General features: G+C 39.9%; 1 protein-coding gene across 1 annotated transcript; it reads left to right on the top strand.

Moving 5' to 3' along the window:
* Positions 1-90: 90 nt before the first annotated feature.
* ZNF404 (zinc finger protein 404) lies at positions 91-24,070 on the top strand. Its single transcript, XM_005655939.4, has 5 exons — positions 91-138; positions 968-1,047; positions 12,371-12,430; positions 16,690-16,816; positions 21,188-24,070. The coding sequence occupies exons 3-5, from the start codon at positions 12,422-12,424 to the stop codon at positions 22,708-22,710; spliced, it is 1,659 nt and encodes a 552-aa protein (XP_005655996.2). The 5' UTR covers positions 91-138; positions 968-1,047; positions 12,371-12,421; the 3' UTR covers positions 22,711-24,070.
* Positions 24,071-24,896: the final 826 nt, after the last annotated feature.

The raw sequence follows: 24,896 nt of genomic DNA, 5'->3' as shown, positions 1-24,896 counted from the left end.
CGCCTGCGCCTGCGCACCGCGGGTCTCCGGCGCCAGGCCCTTGCGGGCGGGACTGCATTTCCCAGAAGGCACCGGGCTGACAGCAACCTCGGTCCCCGGGTCCTCTTCCGGTGGCCGAGCAGCTGTGGTACCTACGTGGTAAGTAGATCATATCCATAGATAAAAATCGGCGAAGGCTTCCACAATCCCCGACTGCAGCTGACAGGAACCCGCGGTTGGGGGGACAGGTGCTCAAGGCGAGGATGCTTTGGGAGCGGACAGGGCGTGTCGGGCCTCGAGCCTCGGGCCCTTGTCTGCCTGAGCAGCAGAGATTTTTATGCCTGCGGAGAGTGTGTGGGTGTGTGTAGACGTGTCTTCTTGACGATGTGCCCGTCATTATTTAACTGGGAGGTTGTTATTTAACTGCATGGCATATGGATGAGCGAAGTTTGTGTGGCCGTGAGGGCTGTCACTGGAACTCCAGGCTCTAGCTCGGCAGATTCCTCAGCCCTCTCGCCTCACAGCCACTTGGGGTCTGAACCCGGTAAAGGGTGAAAGCCAGATGCTGAGGTTTAGAATGAAATAATGGAGGATCCCAGCGAGAAGACACAGATTCGATCATGAGATGAGATTTCCTGAAGTTGGTTGAAGCCCCAAGACAGGCCTTTGGGAAGACTTGATGATGAGGTCCCAGGAGTAGGATTCCCTCCTTGGAAGGACCCCCCTTGAAAGTTCCAAGGGGTCCGGCTGTATGTTTCACAACCACAGCATTTCTGGCCCTAGGAACCTACTGTGAACTAGACATCAATGACCCTGGCCTCTCTTATACTGGGGAAAGTCAACACTGTTCCACTCCCCTTTCTACTCCCATCTGGTTGTGTGTGATGGCCTGGGTGAGAGGGTCTGGTCATGGAGGGAGGGTGTTTTGTAAATGAATATGCAGTCCAAGAAAATCCTGATGGCTCATGATTGCCTTCTTTTTTCCCAGTGCTGCTGGTCTCTTAAATTTAAAAAAGGATCCTGAGAGAGGAAAGAATTTTTGTTACACATCTAAAAGTTTAAGTTCAGGTGAGTTGTTTCCTCATTATTCATAAAACACACTTTAATTTTAAAGGCATGAATCCATCTTTTCCTTCTGCTGAAATGTCCTGCCTAATAGTGACATATCTATAAATTGCAGGGCCATGCAGATGAATCACCCTTATCAGGGTCCCCAAGCCCTTCTCTCCATAATTAATTTAACCCATGTTCTACGATTAGCTATTATGTTTCTATTGTTGGCTAAAAACTAATGTACTAAACTAGTCTTTAATGAACATCATTATGCATAGGTCTTTATGTCCTTTTACAGTCCTAAGCTAAGGATGAACTTACTAGTTTGAAATTTGAGTCAAATACCAGACATTTATACTTGTACTCATTGGCATATAATGATGAAAAGGTGTAGTTGCTATCTTCAAATGACTTGTTATCCAGTAAAGACATGAAAAAAACAGGAATAAGCAAGATAGAGGATCTCAAATTCCACTCGGGAAATTGAGGTGAGCTGCCTTGGGAATTGAGAGAAGAGATATTATTCTGTCTAGAGCAGTGATGCCTCAATATGATCAAATTATGAGAACCCTGTGAAGGAAAATGGATTTTACACCTTAGAGGTTTTATTCTAATGATGGTAAATGCATAATAACATTAAATGTGACAAAATGTCTCAACAGCTGTTTGCAGGACATTGTGGCTAGAAGGACAGATTCAGAAGCAAAATAAACCTGGAGTTCCCATTGTGGTGCAGTGCTTAATGAATCCAACTAGGAACCATGAGGTTGCAGGTTTGATCCCTGGCCTTGCTCAGTGGGTTAAGGATCTGGCGATGCCGTGAGCTGTGGTGTAGGTTGCAGATGTGGCTTGGATCCCATGTTGCTGCGGCTGTGGTGTAGGCGGCGGCTACAGCTCCGATTAAACCCCTAGCCTGGGAACCTCCATATGCCACAGGAGCGGCCCTAGAAAAGGCAAAAAGACAAAAAAAAAAAAAAAAAAAAAAAAAAAAAAAAAAAGAAGAAGAAGAAGAAGCAAAATAAACCTATCGATTGGGAACATATACTAGGAAGCAGCCTTGAGACTCCCATTAATACACACAGAGCATCAAAGTCTCTAGTTTACACAGACACACATTTCTATAGGCAAACAAATTAGGGTTGGTTCAGGTACTGGGCACTGATCAAAATGAAATCAAACCTTTCAGTAAAAACACAGCAACTGTTGGAGTTCCTGCTGTGGCACAGTGGCAAGAACCTGACTGCAGCGGCTCAGGTCACTATGGAGGTGTGGGTTCAATCCATGGCTGGTGCAGTGGGTTGAAGGATCTGGTATTGGATCCCTGGCCTGGGAACTTCCATGTATTGTGAGTGTGGCTAGAAGAGAAATAAAAACAAAACCAAAAAACCCCACAGCAGCTATTTTTAAAAGGACCACGTTGGTTCTCAAATGGCAGGTGCATCACCTGCTGGCCTTGTTCAAAAACAGTTTGCTACCTAATTGTCCATCAGAAGAGGAATGGATAGAAAAATATGTGGTATATATATACAATGGCATTTTTTTTGTTGTTTTTTTAGGGCTGTACCCACGGCATATGGACATTCCAAGCTAGGGGTCTAATTGGAGCTGTAGCTGCTGGCCTACACCATAGCCACAGCAATGCAGGATCCAAGCCACATCTTTGACCTACACCACAGCTCACAGCAACACTGTATCCTTAACCCACTAAGTGAGGCTAGGGATCCTACCCACGTCCTCTTGGATACTAGTTGGGTTCATGACTGCTGAGCCATGACGGAAACTCCTACAATGGCATGTTACTCAGCCATAAAAAAAGAATGAAACAGTGCCATTTGCAGCAACACGGATGGACCTAGAGATATCATACTAAGTGAAATAAGTCAGACAAGGAAAGATAAATATCATGTGATACCACTTATATATGGAATCTAATTTTAAATGATACAAATGAACTTTATTACAAAACAGAAACAGATTCACAGGCCAGGGATTGAATCCAAGCTGCAGCTGTGACCTCTACACCACAGCTGTGGCGGTACTGGATCCTTTAACCCACTGATCCAGGCCGGGGATCAAACCCACACCTAGGCTACTGCAGTCAGATTCTAAACCCACTGCACCACAACAGGAACTCCCTGTAACCTATTTTTTTTTTGTCTTTTTGCCATTTTGGGGGCTGCTCCTGTGGCATATGGAGGTTCCCAGGCTAGGGGTTGAATGGGAGCTGTAGCCACCAGCCTATGCCAGAGCTACAGCAACGCGGTATCCGAGCCACGTCTGCAAACTACACCACAGCTCATGGCAACACCAGATCCTTAACCCACTGAGCAAGGCCAGGGATCGAACCCGCAACCTCCTGGTTCCTGGTTGGATTCATTAACCACTGAGCCACCACGGGAACTCCAACTTATTTTTTTAACTGACACAATATTTTGAATATTTTCATTCCCTTAACAGTTTCTCAAACTTAGCATTTAATGGCTGCTTAGTATTTCATCACATGATAAATGAGCTTATATACAAAACAGCAACAGACTCACATAGAAAACAAACTTATGGTTACCGTAGGGGAAAGAGGGGAGTAAAATGAAGAGTTTGGGATTAACAGATACACACTACTATGTATAAAACAGGTAAATAACAAGAACCTACTGTATAGCCCAGGGATGTATATCAGTGTCTTGTAATAACCTGTAATGGAATGGTATCTGAAAAAGAATACACGTACAAATGAATCACTTTGCTATACACTTGAAGCTAAGGTGACACTGTAAATTAACTATACTTCCGCTTTTAAAAAATGGTTCAAAAAAATCTTCCATCACATGGATGTTCTGTTACACATTTAACTAATTACTGAGCTCAGAATGCTGAACATGCCTGCTCTCCATGCTTTTCCACTGCCATGTCTTGATCCACTTCACTTCTTTCAATTTCTCAGGGCCATATGGGAACTCAGGTTCTTGTAATTTCAGGGGTAGTGCTGTTTGGGAATATGGCAACAGCCCTTTACTGGTTCAGTATTGACAACCATGCTCTCTCAGAGGAACTTATATAGGGATGTAATACTCAAAAATCACAGAAGCGGGAGTTCCTGTCGTAGCTTAGCAGTAATGAAGCCGACTAGTATCTCAGTCCCTGGCCTCGCTCAATGGGTTAAGGATCCGGTGTTGCCATGAGCTGTGGTATAGGTCGCAGACACAGCTTGGATCCCACGTTGCTGTGGCTGTGGCATAGGATGGCAGCTGTAGCTCTGATTGGATCCCTAGCCTGGGAACTTCCATATGCCACAGCTGTGACCCTACAAAAAAGCCAAAAAAAAAGGACACAGAACCTTGACGTTCCAATTTGAGATGGTCAACTCAAAGACCTTAAGCCCTTGGAGGAAAAAAAAATCTCATCATACCCCAAATATCACCATATTCAGATCTCTTTTTTTTCACCCTCAATCTCAAAGAGAGTGATGAGTCTAGTATAATTTTTGTCATTAAAGTAATACATTCTCATACAATAATTCAGAAAATTGGAAGTTCCCTGGTGGCACAGCAGCTTAAGGATTTGGTGCTGCCATTGGCACCATGGCACAGGTTTGATCCCTAGCCTGGGAAATTCCATGTGCCGTAGGTGCAGCCAAAAATAAATACATTTTAAAAAAGAAAAAAATTCAGAAAATATAGAAAAGCTCAAAATGAAGAGACAATTATGTAATCATTTTACTATAGATTTTTTTATCCATTCCCTCCGTGCACATGCATATATTTATACATGTTTTACTTGCTATACCAGGAGAACATTTTGAAATATAATGCTTTTACTCATCATCAAATAAAGGTCTCTATCATTTTTTGGTTGGAACTTATATTACATATATAATGAAATACATATATCTTAGCTGTGTATATGGTGTAATGAATCTTTTCGTTGTTTTTGTCTCTTCAGGGCTGCACCCGAAGCATATGGAGTTTCCCAGGCTAGGGGTTGAATCAGACCTACAGCTGTGGGCCTACACCACAGCCACAGTAATACCAGATCTGAACCGCATCTACACCCTACACCACAGCTCACAGCAATGCCAGATCCTTAACCCACTGAACAAGGCCAGGGATCAAACCTGCACCCTCATGGATACCAGTCAGATTTGTTTCTGCTGCACCACCATGGGAACTCCTAGTCTAATGAATCTTTACATTTGAAAACACCACCCAGACCAAGACACAGAGCATTTCTATCCCCCCCCTCAGCCCCCGGAAGATGTGCTTGTGTCCTCTCCCAGTTAGAACCACCCTCCCCTCCAAGAAGTCAGCATTATTCTGACTTCTGTCCCTCAAGATGAGATTCGCCTGTTCTTGAACTTCACATAAATGGAATCTTTTGTATCTGCTACCCTTTTTGTCCAAAATTGTACTTTTGAGATTCATTCATGGGTTTTTTTTGTCAATCAGTAGGTCCCCCCACCCAAATGTTGGGTAGTATTCCATTGCATCACCTTACCACAATCCACAGTTTGTTGATGGCTTCTTGTAATGAGTTGTTTCCAGTATTTGACTGTTATGAATAAACCATCTATGAAAATTCTTGTACACGTCTTTCTGTGGATACCTGTTCTTGTTTTTCCTGGGAATATACTCGGGGGTGGAAGTGGTTAACCTAATTTACACTCTGCAATGTACGCAAGGTCTAGTTACTTCTTGAACTGGCCAACACTTAATCTTGTCAGTCATCTTAGATTTAGCCATTCTGATGCATGTGTGGGAGTTTCTCATTGTGATTTTAATTTGCATTTTTCTGGTACATAATGGTGTGAGCATCTTTTCATATAATACTGTCCATTTTGACATTCTCTTATGAAGTGTCTATTCAGATCTTTTGTCCATTTTTTAGCCTGGCTTTTTCCTCTTGATTTGTAGGAATTTTAGGTGTATTTTGAAAAGTTCTTTGTGTTCTTTGTGTGTGTGTGTGTGTGAGAGAGAGAGAGAGAGAGAGAGAGGAGAGAGAGACAGACAAAGGGAGTATCTTTTATTAGCCTGTAGCTTCTCATTCACTTTCTTAACGGTATCTTATAATGAAGAGACGACCTTAACTTCAACAGAGCTCATTTACCAATCTTTTTCTTTTATGGTTATTGTATTTTTGTTCCGTTTAAAACATCTTTTCCTGGGGAAGAAGGGACAGAACTTCCTTACAGTAAAAGTCCAGTTGTTAAATATAGAAGAGGGACACAGAAAATGGCCATTGGGCAAACACCACAGTAATAGTTGCTTCAGACAAGATCCACTGATAGATGCTAAAATCAGAGGGTGAAAGTTTGAAGAGAAAAAGGATTTGCCAAGTGTCAAAGTATTTCCCACCACCCACCATTCTTATTAACTACAGAGGGAAAGGCAGTATCTTTCTCGCAGGGAAACCCATCGGAAAGCGGCGGCAGCAAGTGACGAGGTTAACGTGATCAGTGAGAGAGCACGGACATCGTGAGCCCTTCCCTGTGATGCAGTGAGGACGTCGCATCACTGCGGTACTGCAGAGCCTCTTTCCAGTTGTGAAAACATCAGACAAACTGAGCGGAGGGATGTTGCACAATATAAATGACTAGTACTCTTCCAAAGTGGGGCGGTCATGAAGATAGGTGTGGTGGACAGACTGTGGGGTGACCTCCCCTGACTCCTGCCTGCTTGTGTCTATGCCATTGTATGGTCCTTTCCCTTGGCGGGCAGGCAGGACCTGTCATTTGCTCCTAACCAATAGAGGACAGTAAAGGTGAGGAGATGTCACCGCTGTGATTAGGTTACTTGATATGGCAAAAATAATGGGACATCACCACTGGGCTTACATGATGTCATTTAAGACTTCATCATGGCCACCTGGAGACTCTCCTTGAGGGCTTCAGGAAGTAAGCAGCAATATTGGAGAAGCCCATATTGCAAGAAACTGCCGGCAGCCTCTGGGATCTAAAGGCACCCTCCAGCTGACAGTCAGCAAAAAGCTGGGGCCCTCAGTCATGTAGCCGCAAGGAAATGAATTCTGCCAACAATCTGAATGAACCTGGAAGTGGATTCTTCCCTGGCTGAGCCTCTGAATGTTGTTGGCAACTTACGAGACCAGCCTGAGGAGAGCACCCAGTGAAACTGTGTCTGGCCTCCGGGTCCACAGAAACTGTAAGATAACAAATGTGTGTTTTAAGCTAAATTTTGTGGTAATTTGTTATGGCAGCAATTGAAAACTGTTACCATAAGAAAGACTGTGGAAATTGGAAGAGACTAAGAAATAACAGCCCAATGCATGTGGGGTCAGGTATAGGATCCTGGATCCACTTTAATGGGCTGAACTGGTGCTATTTCCACAGGATATGGTGTTTGTAGTACTGTACCCATGTTAATTTCCTGTTTTTGATCATTGCCAAGGTGTTCACAATAGGCTGAGAGATATACAGAACTCGCTGTACTACTCTTACAACTTTTCTCTCAGTCTAAAGTAAATGGAAATAAAAATTAAACCAAAAAAAAAGGAAAGTTTTGCTTACCCCAATATCATGAAGATATTTTCCTGTTTCTTCTTCTAGCACCTGTATGGTTTTAGTTTTCACATTTAGGCTATGATCCATCTTGAATGTATATCTGTATTGGTGGATCAGGGTCAAAACTTTTTTTTTTCCACACAGCTAGCCAAGGCACCCTTTGTTGAAAAGACTATTCTTTCTGCTCTAAGCTGCAGTCACATTTTTATTGTAACAAAAAAAAAAAGTGACTATATGTACAGATCTCTTTCTGGGCTCTCTGTTTTGTTGGTCTGTTTGTCAGTCTTGTGTCAGTCCCACTGTTTTAATTACAGTAGCTTTATTATTATGTCTCGATATCTGGTGATATGCATTCAACACCTTCTTCCTTCAAGATTGCCCTGGCTCTTCCTGGGCATATAATTTTTGAATGAGTTTGTTAATTCTCTTAAAAGCTGCTGATATTGTTTGGAGATGCACAGAATCAGCAGGTCAATTTAGAGAGAATTGGTAATCTTAAAACTGACTCTTCTAATTCATGAACATGAAATATGTTCCCATGCACTGAATTCTTCTTAAATAGTTTTTCATTGTTTTACTGTTTTTGGTCTAAAAGTCTTGCACCTCTTTTGTTAGATTTATTCCATAGTGTTTTATATTTTTTATGTTTTTTATAAGCCATTGGGATTCTTTTTTGTTTTGTTTTGTTTTTTGTCTTTTGTTTTTTGTCCTTTTAGGGCTGTACCCATGGCATATGGAGGTTCCCAGGCTAGAGGTCAACTCGGAGCTGTAGCCATCGGCCTACACCACAGCCACAGCAACTCCAGATCCAAGCCGCATCTACAACCTACACTACAGCTCATGGCAACGCCGGATCCTTAACTCACCGAGCAAGGCCAGGGATCGAACCCAAAACCTCATGCTTCCTAGTCGGATTCGTTAACCACTGAGCCACGACGAGAACACCCTCTTTTTTTTTTTTTTTTTTATTTTGTCTGTACCTGCAGCATGTAGAAGTTCCTAGGCCACAGCAGCGACCAGAGCCACTGCAATGACAATGCAGGATCCTTAACTGGCTGAGCCACAAGGGAACTCCCTGTTGAGATTTTTAAAACTTCCTTTTTCAATAGCTTTGCTTTCATATAATTATTTGTTTTATACTGTGACCTTTTATTCAACAAACTTGTTAATAAATTCATATACTAATTCTCATAGCTTGTAGAACTGAATTTTTTTCTATGTACAAAATCAGGCTTTACCTCTCTCTTTCCAATCTTCATAGCTTTCATTTCGCTTTTTTCTCTTATGATATTGGACAGGTCTTCTAGCATAAAGTTGATTGGAAGTGGTAAACGTAGACACCTGCCTGTTCCTGACCTCAGAAGGATGTGGTCCATACTTCACCTCTCAGTTTTATTCTGTAAATCTCTTTCACCAGATTAAAGAAGTTTCCTTCTTTTTTTGGGGGGGGGGTGTCTTTTTAGGGCCACACCCACAGCCTATGGAAGTTCCCAGGCTAGGGGTCAAATTGGGGCTACAGTTGCCCACCTTCACCACAGCCACAGCAAGCCAGATCCGAGCAGCATCTGTGAGCTGCACCACAGCTCATGGCAACACTGAATCCTTAACCCACTGAGCGAGGCCAGGGACCGGACTCGAGTTCTCATGGATCTAGTGCAGGTCGTCACTGCTCAGCCACAACAGGAACTCCCATAAAGAAGCTTTCCTAGGTTGCCGTGAATTTTTATCACAAACTGATGTTGAATATTATCAAATGGTTGTTCTCTATCTAATATAATGATTGAATGGTTTTCTCCTTTATGTTTAAAGTTGGACGATAACATTGATGGCCTTTTGAAAATTAAGTGGCCTTCGCATTTCTAGAATAACTCTCGTGGTCATTGATGCCACTGGTCTCTCCTTGCTGATATTTTAATATGCTTGACTCTGGGTTCATGAGAGAGTTATGCTCTAATTTTCCTTTTTTGTAGTGTCCTTGTCAGGTTTATGCAACAGAGAAAGCCTTGTCAGGTTTAATCGTATACTGGCAGTGCGGATAATATATTATAGAGACTCTGGATTATGTTATTGTCCTTTGGCAAGTCCATATCAGGGCTTCTCAACCTTGGGGCTGCGGCACTTTTTGTCTTGGTAATTCTTTGTGGGGGGCTTTCCTGTGCACTGCAGGATGGTCAGCGCCCCTCCCCATCTCTTCCCACTAGATACAGGCGTACCCCTGCACACACTCTGACACCCAGACATGTCTCCAGATATTACCGGGCGTGCCCTCCGGGGCACAATCACCCCCTGTTTGGAACCAGTAATCTGCACAATCATTTTTAGCATCTACTTTATTTCCTATTATATTGAGTGTCTGTCATCACATTCCTTTACACACCTGTAGGCACGTTTTATAGTTAATTTCCTTTGAATGGAGTCTCAGAAATAGCCTTTCATCATTAAAATCTTCTTATGCTTAATTTTTCCTCTTATGCAAATGTCTCCGTTGCATGCAGTTTTCACAGGTCTATAGGACAGCATGGGAATGTGCTTCTCCCTTACCCATACGTGGTGCATCAACATTTTGAAATCTGGCAGCTGGAGTTCCCTTGCGGCTCAGCGGGTTAAGGATCCGGCGTTGTCACTGATGTGATGGGGATTCAGTCCCCAGGGCAGGAACTTATGCATGCTATGGGTGCAGAAAGAAAAAAAACCCTAACAGCTGTATAGCTATAAAAATGATACATCTTTTTTCTTCTTTATTTAATGATTTTTATTTTTTCCATTGTAGTTGGTTTACAGTTCTGTCAGTTTTGTACTGTACAGCAAAGTGACCCAGTCTCACACACACACACACACACACACACACACACATATTCTTCTTCTCACATTATCCTCCATCCTGCTGCATCACAAGTGACTAGATATAGTTCCCTGTGCTATACAGCAGGATCTCATTGCTTACCCATTCCAAATGCAATAGTTTGATGATAAGTCTTTATTGCTTTAAAACATTTCTTTAGTAAATCTTGTGACAGATGATGTCTTTTTTTAATATTTTCTTTTTAAAAAAATTTAAGTATAGTTGATTTACAGTGTTGTGCCAATTTCTGCTGTACAAGGTGAGCCAGTCATACATCTATATACACACACACTCTTCCTCGTATTATCTTCCATCATGTTCTACCCCAAGAGACTGTATATAGTTCCCTGTGCTATAGAGCAGGACCTCATTGCTTATCCATTCTAAATGTAATAGTTGGCATCTACTAACCCCAGACTCCAAGTCCATCCCACTCCCTCCCTCCTGCCCCCTGGCAACCACAATTCTGTTCTCTGTGTCTGTGAGTCAGCTTCTGTTTTGTAGATGGGTTCATTTGTGTCATATTTTAGTTCCACATATAAGTGATGTCGTATGGTATTTGTCTTTCTCTTTCTGACTTACTTCACTTAGTATGAGAATCTCTAGCTGCATCCATGTTGATGTCTTAATTACTTATACTCAGGTTTCACACAATAGAGCAAAACTGGGGGGGTCAGAGACAACAGTTCAAAAAAAAGTTGGAGTTCCCATCGTGGTGCAGTGGAAACAAATCCGACTAGGAAGCATGAGGTCATGGGTTTGATCCCTGGCCTCACTCAGTGGGTTAAGGATCTGGCACTGCCGTGAGCTGTGGTGTAGGTTGCACACACGGCTCGGATCTGGCATTGCTGTGGCTGTGGTGTAGGCCAGCAGCTGTAGCTCTGATTGGACCCTAGCCTGGGAACCTCCATATGCCACGAGTGCAGCCCTCAAAAGACAAAAGACAAAAAAAAAAAAAAAAGTTGACTTTATCATAATAAAAACGTTTTTCAAAACACATCACTCTTACTTATTGTTTGTGACACAGAAAAATATCTTTACTTTTTTAAGCTTCTATTTCCTCATCTGTTGAACTGAGTTAATAAGTAGATTTCAGGATTAAATGTTAGTGTGTATAAGGCACCTATCCCATAGAAGTTTGCAAAAATCTATGTGTTGCTTTATAGCCTCAGTGAGCATGAATTCACTCCTCTCTTGTGGATACTGGATGGGTGGGAAGCCCAGGAGAGGGGTAAGAAGCAGTGATTCGTGCCAACAAGCAAAAATGGATCCTGATAGGGAAGCCCAGGTTGGTCAGCCCAGAGGATCTTGGGAGTCAAGTTCAGGCTTCCCACGGGCAGGCAGTTTTACGGTGGTCGAGATCTCTAGGTTGGTCTCTACTGTTGTCTGCCTTTTATCTAGCAGAACCCAGGTTCACCTTAAGGCCGTGAAGGTTGTTGAGGTTTGTGTTGCATGGCCTGGTCTCAACCTTGGAAGGTAGGGCAGGATTGGGATCTACTCAGGACGACAGCCCAGGCTGGGTACATCTGGCCCAGTCAGAAGGAGAGGTAGGCCAGAGGGGCCTGTCTGTATCCTGCTTTGTTTGTAAGAGAGCCTCTGTTCTGTATCCACACTGTGTAGCTTGCATGGATTTGCCTGGATTCCGTCTCATATCTCCTGGCATGTGTTTGTGTGTTTGAAAGGGCAGAGGGTGGGCAAGGATGGCAGGAAGCAGGAATAAATAAGAGAAAAGAAAGGCTGGAGTTCCCTCGTGGGGCAGCAGGTTAAGGACTTGGCATTGTCACTGCTATGGCTCTGGTTACTACTGTAGTGCAGACTTGATCCCAGGCCTGGGAACTTCTGCATGCCACAGGTGTGGCCAAAAAAAGAAAAAAGAAAAAAAAAAAAAAAAGACAAGAAAAGAAAAAAGAAAGCCTCTCTTACCTTCAAGAATTTTTGGAGTTCTGAGCTACACTTGGTCTCAAGGATTCTTTTTCCTCCCTCAGCTCTGGCTTCTCTGGACTCAACTTCTTAGAAGGATTAGCAGTTCTAAAGCCATGGCCCAGGTAAGTGGATGTCTTTTCCTTTATCCTGAAATATTATGATTTTTAATTCAGGTTATATTTTCATTCTTTATCCTGAACCCTCCTTCCTAGGAAAGCTGTAACTCTGAACCTATGTCAGTTTATCCCCTTTTAGAGGTTGGTGCCCTCCCTAGTTGCTCCTTTCGTGTGTGTGTGTGTGTGTGTGTGTGTGTGTGTGTGTGTGTCTTTTTAGGGCTGCACCTGCAGCATATGGAAGTTCCCAGACTAGGGGTCAAATTGGAGCTGTAGCTGCTGGCCTACACCACAGCCACAGCAACGCCAGATCCAAGCTGCATCTGCGACCTACACTACAGCTTGTGGCAATGCCAAATCCTTAACCCACTGAGCAAGACCAGGAATTGAACCCAAATCCTTATGGATACTAGCTGGGTTTGTTTCCACTGAGCCAGTATGGGAACTCCATATTTGCTCCCTATTTTTGAACTGATTTTTCACTTTTTTGTTAAATTACTTATTCAGTCTTCTCTTGAGGGCAGTGTTGGAGCAGTGAATGGGTGAAGTTCCATGAAGGAAGTATTTGAGCTTCCCTTGTTAGGTTTTTAGTTTCATTATATAGAAATGGTGGTCCTATTTGACCCAAGAAAAGAGAACTTTCTTCAGTTTTCCAGGTAGATAAGGGAGAATTTGGTGATAAATGGTCTTAGTGGCATGAGACTTCAGCTTTAAAAAGCTTTTATCCAACAAATGAATGGATAAAGAAGATGTGGTATATACATGCAATGGAATACTACTCAGCCATAAAACAGAACAAAATAATGCCACTTGCAGCAACATGGATGGACCTAGAAATTATCATGCTAAGTGAAGTCAGGCAGAAAGAGAAAGACAAATACCATATGATATCACTTATATGTGGAATCTAAAATACAACACAGGAGTTCCTGTCGTGGCTCAGCGGTTAACAAACCCGACATCATCCATGAGGATGCAAGTTCAATCCCTGGCCTCGCTCAGTGGATTAAGGATCTGGCATTGCCTTGAGCTGTGGTGTAGGTTGCAGATGCAGCTCAGATCCCACATTGCTGTGGCTGTGGTGTAGGCCTGCAGCTGTAGCTCAATTTGACCCCTAGCCTGGAACCCCATATGCCATGTGTGTGGCCCTAAAAAAGACAAAAAAAAGATACAACACAAATATATAACCACTATGGAAAACAATATGGAGGTACCTAAGAAAACTAAATATAGAACTACCATATGATCCAACAATCCCACTCCTGGACATATATCCAGACAAAACTTTCATTCAAAAAGATACATGCACCCCTATGTTCATTGCAGCATCACTTACAATAGCCAAGACACAGAAACAACCTAAATGTCCACAGACAGATGAATGGATTAAGAAGAAATGGTACATATACACAATGGAATACTACTAAGCCATAAAAAAGAACAAAATAATGCCATCTGCAGCAACATGGATGGAAGTAGAGATTCTCATACTAAGTGAAAGAAAAGCTTTTAAGTTTGGGCTGAAATGGGATTGATACCTGTCTAGAGAGAGGGGGGTTTCCAGCTAAGGAATCACTGAGAAATGAATAGGTTTCTGAGGTCCATTTTGTAGTGGAAGTGAATTTCTGGTCTTGAGTGATTCATTGTTGTTTTGGATCATCTTACATGAGTGTGTTCTAACTCAAGAACCAGAAGTTCAGTAAGAGACTGTAGAAAAGAAGGTCATTTAGAACCACCTCCGGTTAATACTGAACCGTGGGGAAGAAGTTAGGATTTGTGTCCAGCCTAAATACTATAATAGTATAATACTCTACATATTTGTGTTATTATAAGTAGTATTTTAATACTTTGGGAAAGATTAAACCTGATGTCTAATGGCCCTAGGGACTAAATGAAAACAAATTTGTCAGAATAAAGGAAATACTTATGATATAATCTGACATGTAATAAACTTGTCTCAATAAAATTATTTTCTTGGAGTTCCCTTCGTGGCTCAGTGGTAACGAATGCGACTGGGAACCATGAGGTTACGGGTTCGATCCCTGGCCTTGCTCAGTGGGTTAAGGATCCTGCGTTGCTGTGGCTGTGGTATAGGCCAGCGGCTATAGCTCCGATTGGACCCCTCGCCTGGGAACCTCCATATGCCATGGGAGCAGCCCTAGAAAAGGCAAAAAGATAAAAAAAAAAAGTAAAATTTTTCTTTTTGGCCTCACCCATGGCATATGAAAGTTTCCAGGCTCAGGGGTTGAACTGGAGCTGCAGCTGCTGGCCTACACCACAGCCACAGCAACACTGGACCTGAGCCGCCTCCCTACTGACCCTATGTTAGGTCCTTAATCTGCTGAGCCACAATGAGAATAGTGATAAAATTAATTTTATACAAACTCTAAGAAACTTCATAAGCTTTTTTGAGGTATATTTGACATATCATTAAATGTATATATTTTGTCTTTTCAAAGCAGCTGTATTGAAATATAACTGGCAATAAATTACTCATATTTGAAGTATAGAATTTGATAGGTTCTGACATGTGAAACCATCACCACAGTCAACAAAATGAACATACTGGTGTTCCCTGGTGGCTCTGCAGATTAAGATCAGGCATTGCCACTGCTGTGGCTCAGGCCACCGCTGTGGTGTGGGTCTGATCCTTGGCCTGGGAACTTCCTTATGTCGTAGGTGTGGCAAAAAAAAAAAAAAAAAAAAAAAGATAATGAACATATCTATCACTCCAAAATCTTTCTCGTTCCTCTTTATATTTGATTCTCCCTTCCCATAATTTACGTAAATGGAACCATACATTATATACTCTTTTTTGGTCTGTCTTATTTCATTCAGTGTATTTATTTTGAGATTCACCTATGCCATGCATTCTATTTTATGGCTGACTGGTATTCTGCTCTCAGGATATACTGCAATGTGTTTATCTCTTCCTCTGTTGATGGGCATTTGGGTTCCTTCCACTTTTGGAATTTACAAATAAAGCTGCCATGAACCTTCATGTTCAAATCTTTGTGTGAACATATTTTCATTTCTCTTGGGGAAGCACTAGGGGGAGAATGGCTGGGCCATATGGATGCTTAACTTTTTAACAAACCAGTGAACTATTTTTAAAGCGATTGTATCATTTTACATTACCACCAGCACTGTATGAGTGTTCCATTTTTTCCCTCATCCTCATCAACATTTAAAATGGTCAGTTTTTAGTTTATTAGGAAGTTTACTTTTGGAGGTAATCTAGGGCGATTACAAAGATCACTTCAGTTGTTACTTGCCTCAGGGATCACAGTTTTCCACTGCCCAGTGTTTTCTGTCTTGAAAATCATATTTTAGGCGTTCCTGATGCAGCGCCACAGGATGGGTGGTGTCTCTGCAGCACCAGACGCAGGTTCGATCCCCAGCCCGACACCGTGGGTTAAAGGCTCTGGCTGTTGCCGCATAGGTGACAAATGTGGCTTAGATCTGATCTCTGGCCCGGGAACTCCATGTGCCAGGGTGCAGCCAAATATGAAAACAAACCATGTTTCATAAAATTTTGTCCAGGCTTTTAGTTATTTTTCATCATTATGAAGGTATATCTAAGCCCTATTATTTCATTTTGGCTGGAAGAGATTTTATAATTCATTTTTCAGGAAGAAATCAATTCCTCAAAGTGAAAAGATGTAAGGACTTACATTTATTAACGGTCTGTGATTTAGGGGTTCCTGTTGTAGCAGTAATGAACCTGACTAGTATACATGAAAATGCAGGTTTGATACCTGGCCTTGCTTAGTGGGTTAAGGATCTGGCATTGCCATGAGCTGTGGTATAGATTGCAGACACAGTTTGGACCTGGCATTGCTCTGGCTGTGATGTTGGCTGGCAGCTGCAGCTCTGACTCCGTCCCTAGCCTGGGAATTTTCATATGCTGTAGGTGCAGCCCTAAAAAAAAAAAAAAAAAAAAAAAAGTCTATGATTTAAATACTTAGCAGGAGGTAATGTGCTTATATGTACTATTTCACTTAACTGGGTCAGTCATTACTTCCTTCATTCATACATTTGGATACTTCAGCTTTTCTATATCATTAAAGAAATTCTGTGCTCCCATAGGATGCTTCAAGACCACATAGGCATTCTACTTCAGATATGCTAATTTTTTAATCTAACTATGTCATAATCTTTAACTATAGCTACTTGTTTCTATATATCATCCCCTACTGCAACTCAATATACTGCCTTGAACTTTTTTTGTTTACCTTTACAAATAATACGTGGATTTGTCATTTCAGGTGCCACTGACATTCAGTGATGTTGCCATAGACTTCTCTCAGGAGGAATGGGAATGCCTAAACTCAGATCAGAGGAATCTATACAGAGATGTGATGTTGGAGAATTATACTAACTTGGTATCACTGGGTAAGGACATCTGCCTGACAGGATGTAGAATCTGCTATCTGGAATATCCACTTTCTCTACTATATATTTTATGCTCTGTGCCAAGAAACCAGCTACATTTCTGCTCCATATTCTCCAAGGACTAGTTTGAGCTTGGTGAGACTGAAGTGGGCATCTCCATTCCGCACTTAAGTCTTTCCTACCCTTAATCTACCTTCCATTTTCCCTTTGTTCCATCCTCCTATAGCTTTTCGAAATAACCACAGGATTGAATTCTGGGACTTTTACTGCATAACTACTGGCAAAAAAAAACCCCAAACCCTAAATTTCATATGTATGTTCAGAATGTATGTAAATATCATATTTTAATTGCTGATCCACCTACATGGAAAACAGATAACATAAAGTCCTGGTTTTCTCTTTATTACAAAGAGCCTTTGTAATATTTACAGTGGTAGAAAGAATCAAGATTATTTTGTTTCTGAGTATTTTTTTGCATTTATAATAGTGGAAATGTTGGCTTTCAGTGATTTGATAGATTCTACTCAGAGGTCTTTGTTCAGTTTTTATTAAATACTAGACCATTCTCTCCTTTCTTCTGGGATTCCAGTTATACATATGTTAGATCTTTTGATCCTATCTCACAGTTTTATCATGTATTAATTTTCTATTCTGTTATTTTCTTTTCTTTTTTTTTTTTATTTTCCCACTGTACAGCAAGGGGGTCAGGTTATCCTTAGATGTATACATTGCGTTATTTTCTGTTGATCTGTATTGCAGCTCACTTTTATTCTTCTGTGATGTGTCTGCTTTTAAAGAAGGGTTCTTCATATCACATATTGTTTTATTCAGTTTGATTGTCTTTATAACTTCCAGTTATCTGTTGTACTCTTCATTCTTTTATTCACTGTCTTTTTATAACTGTTTTTTCATCTATTTTCTTAAACTTTTTTTTTTTTTGTCTTTTTAGGTCCTCACCCATGGCACATGGAGGTTCCCAGGCTAGGGGTCAAATCGGAGCTGTAGCCACTGGCCTACACCAGAGCCACAGCAATGCCAGATCTTTAACCCCTTGAGCGAGGCCAGGGATCAAACCTGCATCCTCATGGATACTAATCAGATTTGTTTCCGCTAAGCCACACCGGGAACTCCTGTTTACTTGAGCATTTTAATCAATAGTTATTTTAGAATTCCTATATGCCTTCATTTTTTTTTTTTTTTTGGTATCATCTAAGGGGCTACTTCTTTTGTTTCTTTTTTTCTCTTGTTATTTGTCATATATTAATGCCTCTTCAATTTTCTAGTAATAGTGATTGTGTCCTGGACTTTGTGTATAAAAGAACTGAAAAGAGTCCAGATAATGGTATCTTCTACCAGAGAGTATTTATTTTCCTCCATGAATCTAACAGAATAGCAGAGATTAAGCTGGGTCACTGCTGGTTTTCAGTTTTGGTAACAGCTTTTTATCACTGTCCTCAGAATCAGTGAGTTTCTCTAGTGAAAACATGGTGGTAGATCCTCAGGGCCAGTCCATTAATTCTTTAATGGCTCTTGGCCTATCCATTTTGATTTTAAACTTCCTCTCCCAATGATTATTTTATTTCCAGAAGAAATGCTGTAAATTAATAAGCTAATCATCCATTTGATAGGTTAGGAAAAGAGGAGCATAGTAGACTTAAAGGAAATGGAAGGAATTAAATAAAAAAGTACAGAACAGAAATTAATGAAATAAAAACCAAACCTATACAAGAGCAAGTCACAACTATAAGTTTGGTTATTTCAAAGAAGTAATAAAATTGGTGCAACTCTGGCAACACAAATCAAGAAAAAAAAATCTATGTAAGGAAAAAAAATGAGACCTAATTACAAACCATTAAACCTTAAAAATATGATGCTATTTTGATAAACATTATGCCAAAAACTGAAGAATCAAATGCAATAACTTATAAAATTTTATTCTACAAAATTCTCCACTCAAGGAAAATGAAAATGTGAAAAGTCTCACAAGCGCTAAAGAAACTGTATTTGTCATTAGGAATCTTCCCACAAATTGGAAGATTCAGGCCAGGATGGTTTGTCATTACAGTATAAGTGCAAAAGTTTGAACATGTAAGAATCTGGGGTGTGTATAACTGAATCACTTTGTTGTACAGCAGAAGTTATCACAACCTTGTAAACCAACTATACTTCAGTAAAACTTCAAAAATAAAAAAAAAGTAAATTAAATACTGAAGGGGAAAATAAAAGAATTTGGGGGAAAATTTCCCCATGACCTCTTATATTTTGAGTCTAACAAAGAAAAGTAAGAGATGACTAGAAAAAGACTTGAAAATATAGAGTACATATATAATAGCTCTTTTAATATCCTTGGGGTTTTTTGCCTTTTTTTTTTTTTTTTAAGGGCCGCACCCACGGCATATGGAGGTTCCCAGGCTAGGGGTCGAATTGGAGCTACAGTGTAGGTCACAGATGCGGCTCAGGGCCCGTGTTGCTATGGCTGTGGCATAGGCCAGCAGCTACAATTCCGATTTGACCTCTAGCTTGGAACTTCCATATGCCACATGTGTGGCCGTAAGAAGAAAAAATAAAAAATTTTTAAAAATGATACCATCTGATATAATTTCTGAAAAATTACTGAGATATATTTCTGAGAAATTCAAGAATGATTGGCCTTGGCTATAAAGGAATCAAGGGGAGAATTTGGGAAATGCACTTAGAAACAAAACAGATTGAGCATCTGTACGGTGGATGAATAATAGTAAAATTACCCTGATGAAGGTAGAAAAACATAACTTTGAGATTCAAAACAGAAACAATCATGCACAGGATGCATTACACAATAGTGGTAAAGACATGTATAGTTTTAAGGGGACAAGCAATTACAGAATGATCAGGCATCAATTTTTCCATTCATATTTTTGACTGAATTGGTCTAGATGAGCCTTTTTTTCATCTGTAAGGTAAATGACAGAGGAAAGCATATTTTGCTATAATAAGATGTGGGAGATTAAAGTTAGAGATGGTTGGTAATTGTTACATAATTTTTAGAAAGTAGATGGTTTTTTACTCAGTTCCCTTCTCCAGTGACTTTGATTTTCATCCTATTTACCTTTTTTATCCAAGTTATCTTTTTAATTCAATATTTTATTCTATAGCTAATTGTTTAATACTACCCTTGTGCTAAACTTGTTTTCCAGTGATGGTTGAAAGAAATTTTAAATACATACTTGAGTTTTAGAGTAAGAAAATAAGTAGTAAAACAAATGAGACAGTAAATATGTAATAGAGAAAAGCACCAGGAAGACAAAGAATTAGGTGTTGGAATACAAAATAAAGGATATGAATTTACTTAGCAGAGCCAGCCTTTCTAAGGAACTGACTTCTAACCTGCAACACCTGGAGATAGTCATTTAGAGAAGCCACCTAAGAGGATTCCTGAAAGGTAGGGCATCTGTGTGAAGCCCCAGCAATGGAAAAAGTTGTGATATGTTCTAGTAGCTGAAAAGATGCAGTGTGATCGGATATAGGGAACAAAGAGGTCAAGGGGTTGAACTGAATTTGTAGAAATAGGACAGTCTTCTTATTCATTGTTATGCACTTGAATTTCATTCTAAGATAAAGGCAGACTGTTGAAATTTTACGTTGAGGAGGGATGGGCTGGGGGTTTGGGATGGAAATGCTATAAAATTGGGTTGTGATGATTGTTGTACAAATATAAATGTAATAAAATTCATTGACTTAAAAAAAAAAAGCAGAGTTAGGACTTGTCTGTGACCCCAGTATGTTCAGGTGCAGACAGTGAGGGAGGTTGGGAGTCCAGGCCCCTCTGTTCCTTGTGGCCCAGGACACACCTCAGCCAGGGCTGCTGCATTCCCTGGGCACCATAGGCCATTGGCTGTGTCCACTAGAGATTCTGGGGTCCACAAACATGTTTGAGATCTGGGGAGAAAAATCATTGGCTCTGAAGTACATAAATGAATAAATGATGGAATGAATTTCCACAAAAATCAGAAAATTTACATAGAGAGTCATCTGGAAGAGAATATTAAAAAGGTGGATGACCAGGACCTACTCGTATATTCTGATTCACTCAGTCTCAGTGGCTGTCCTGAAGAGTAGTATATGTAAATTTCCTTGGTAATCCTGATCCACAACTAAATATGAAAACTACTGATTTTTTTTCTTTGCCTGCTCACAAACCTTACATTTTCATGTGAACTTTCATAATTTTCTGAAGCCTTCTTGCTTTTAAAAAACTTCATCAGTATTTATTTTACAATTTTATGACCCTGTTACTTCTAATGGATATACTTGTGAATTTATCATTATTCTTACTACATTTTCTCTGTTCCAAGAAAAACAGCATTTGTTTGTTTTCTCATTATCTTTCAGACTTTGATTTCACAACTGAGAGCAACAAATTATCTTCAGAAAAAAGCAATTATGAAGTAAATTCATACCACTGGGAGACAACAAAAAGAAGCAAAACCTTCAACCTTATGAGGTTTATTTTCAGAAGTCATTCAGAGAGCAGAATTGAATTGGAGAGAAAACAGGCACCTAATGTGGGATATTTTAGTCAAATGATATTCAAAAAACATATATCACATCCTCTATATCAGAGGATTCATACTAGAGAGAAGTCATATGAATGTAAGGAATGTAGGAAAGGCTTTAAGAAATATTCACACCTTACTGAACATTTGAGAGACCACATTGATGTGAGACCCTATGAATGTAAGGAATGTGGAAAGGCCTTTGTAGTTCTCCAGCATTTTATTAGACATAAAAAAAGTCACACTGACTTGAAACCCTATGAATGTAATGGATGTGAGAAGGCCTTTCGGTTTTATTCACAGCTTATTCAGCATCAGATAATTCATACTGGTATGAAACCCTATGAATGTAAGCAGTGTGGAAAGGCCTTTAGACGTTATTCTCACCTTACTGAACATCAGAAAATTCATATTGGTTTGAAACCCTATGAATGTAAGGAATGTGGGGAAACTTTTCGATTGTACCGGCATATGTGTCTACATCAGAAAATTCATCATGGTGTGAAACCCTATATCTGTAAGGAATGTGGAAAGGCCTTTGGTCATCGTTCAAGTCTCTATCAACATAAGAAAATTCATTCTGGTGAGAAACCATATAAATGTAAACAATGTGGAAAGGCCTTTGTTCGCAGCTATCTACTTATTGAACATCAGAGAAGTCACACTGGTGAGAAGCCTCATGAATGTAAGGAATGTGGAAAGGCCTTTAGTAGGGGCTCAAGCCTTCTTAAACACAAGAGAATTCATAGTAGTGAGAAACTCTATGATTGTAAGGAATGTGGGAAGGCCTTCTGCAGAGGCTCTCAACTTACCCAACATCAGAGAATTCATACTGGTGAGAAGCCCCATGAATGCAAAGAATGTGGGAAGACTTTTAAGCTCCATTCATACCTTATTCAACATCAAATCATTCACAGTGATTTGAAACCATATGAATGTAAACAATGTGGGAAAGCCTTCAGTCGTGTTGGAGACCTTAAAACACATCAGTCAATTCATGCGGGGGAGAAACCTTATGAATGTAAGGAATGTGGAAAAACCTTTAGACTTAATTCTCAACTAATTTATCATCAGACAATCCATACTGGTTTGAAACCATATATATGTAAGGAATGTAAGAAGGCCTTTCGTTCTATCTCAGGTCTTTCTCAACATAAGAGAATTCATACTGGTGAAAAACCTTATAAATGTAAAGAATGTGGTAAGGCCTTTAACCGTAGTGATCGACTTACTCAACATCAGAGAATTCATACTGGTGTGAAGCCACACAAATGTAAGGAATGCGGGAAGGCCTTTACTCGTTGCTATCAACTTACTCAACATCAAAGATTCCACATTGGTGAGAAATTCTTAATGTAATGAGAGTCAGAAAGTCTTTAGCTATGGCATATCCTTTAACATTGTCATTCTTCTACCACCTAATGATGTTATGGTAAAGACCCTAAGAGCATATACTAAAAATCTTTCTATCATCACTCATCCATATTTCATTTCAGATAATTCATTCTGGACAAAATTCCATAGCATATATTAAACAAGAAACAAATTCAAAGCTCATCCCCTTGAAGATTAATAATGGGAAGAAACCCTATGCCTTTGTTGCATATTGAGAGTGTAGCTATTGAAAAACTAGAAAGTGGTTGGAAGAAATTTTCTGACAGTAATTTCTTTAATACAGATAATGTACCATCTACATTCCATACAATTCATGGAAATTAGAGATTAACAATTGGGTAGCCAAAGACAGGTGTTGAATTGGAAAAGTTTTCTTTATGTTTTTGAAAAATTGCAAGTTTACATAAAAGGTATAACAGGAGTTCCCGTCATGGCGCAGTGGTTAATGAATCCGACTAGGAACCATGAGGTTGTGGGTTTGATCCCTGCCCTTGCTCAGTGGGTTAATGATCTGGCGTAGCTGTGAGCTGTGGTGTAGGTCGCAGATGCAGCTCGGATCCTGCGTTGCTGTGGCTCTGGTGTAGGCTGGCAGCTACAGCTCCGATTAGACCCCTAGCCTGGGAACCTCCATATGCTGTGGGAGTGGCCCAAGAGATGGCAAAAAGACAAAAAAAAAAAAAAAAGGTATAACAGTGGTGCAATGAAGGTTTGTTTGCCTTCTACCTAGATTCAGTATATCCTCTCTCCTGCTCTCATATGAAAATATATATATAAAGATTTACATGTATCATAATTACCACATTGTGTATGTATACACATGTATGCATATATACATACATATATATGAAACTGTGTGTATATATACATATACATGTACATTATATATATATACACACACACACACACACACACAACTCCTAGACTTCCTAAAGATTATCTTCTACATGACCACTAAGATACTGTCACCTAAAAAACATTAACAATACACTTATAATGTTCTAATATTCAGTCCATTCACAGATTTCTCTAGTTGTTTAAAGTGCTGGCTTTTTTAAAAGGCCAAAACCAAACTAAGCTCATACATTCTATATGGTTATGGCTATTGAGTCTCTTCTGATCAAGAACTTATCCTCCACCTGTTTTGTGACTTAAACTTTTTGAAGACTCAGGAGAAGTAACTCATATAATGTTGCACATTCTGCATTGTCCTAATTTTTCTCCAGATGGGCCTAACATGTTTCTGTATCCTTCATATTTATTGAGAACTGGGTCTTATGTCTAGAGGATTGATTACGTTTCTGATTAAACATTTTTGACAAGATAACTTCAAAGATAATATTGTGTACTCAATATTATAAAAGAACAGGTGGCACACAAGTGAAGCTAGGTTTTATCTCTTGATTCATGTATTAACTACCACCAGCTCTCTCCACTGTACTGTACTTTTTTTTTTTTTCAATTAAGAAGTCATCCAGGGAAAGCCACACCATCACTCCACTTGGAAATTTAAATAGTCTTGTGTATTTTTAAAGAAATTAAGACCAAAAAACCCTTATCTTTTATATTACTCATATATTTATCCTTTCACATGATCTTCACTCCTTCTCAATGATCTAAATTTCCATCTGGAACTACTTCCCTTCAACTTGAAGAATTATTTAGGATTTCTTGGAGTTCATATCTGCTGGTGATGAATTTTCATAGTTTTTTTTTTTTGTTTGTTGGTCTGTTTTTTTACTGAAATCCCTATTCTCAAAGGATTTTTTTTCTTGCTATAGAATGCTGGATTTTATATATATATATATTTTAAAAAAGATAATATGTCACTGATTTCTGGCCTCCATAGGTTATGAGAAGTCATGTGAATTATTTTTCCTCTGTGCATAATGTGTCATTTCCCTCTTTGTGCTTTCAAGATTTTCTCATTATCTTTAGTTTTCATTTTGAATATGATGTGTCTAGGTAAAGTTTTGTGTTCATACTTTCTGGGGTTCGCTGAGCCTCTGAAATCTGTACACTTATACCTTTCACTAAATTTCAGAAAAATGTGGCCTTTATATCTTCAAATGTTTTTTTTTTTTCTGCTCTTCTCCTTCTGGGACTCCAGGCATTCATATGTTAAATCTTTTGATACTGTCCTACTGGTCACT

This window comes from Sus scrofa, chromosome 6 (assembly GCF_054392235.1).
Source record: "Sus scrofa isolate SSC_HxYL_T2T_F1_AM1 chromosome 6, Sscrofa_HxYL_maternal_Yorkshire_Landrace_v2.0, whole genome shotgun sequence".
NCBI lineage: Eukaryota > Metazoa > Chordata > Mammalia > Artiodactyla > Suidae > Sus > Sus scrofa.
This window is presented reverse-complemented; position numbering and strand designations above follow the sequence as displayed.

What these genes read in the sequence shown, in the direction of transcription:
- ZNF404 (XM_005655939.4), top strand. An exon ending in TACTAACTTGGTATCACTGG is followed by an intron (nt 16,817 to 21,187) that starts GTAAGGACATCT and finishes ATTATCTTTCAG; the next exon opens with ACTTTGATTTCACAACTGAG.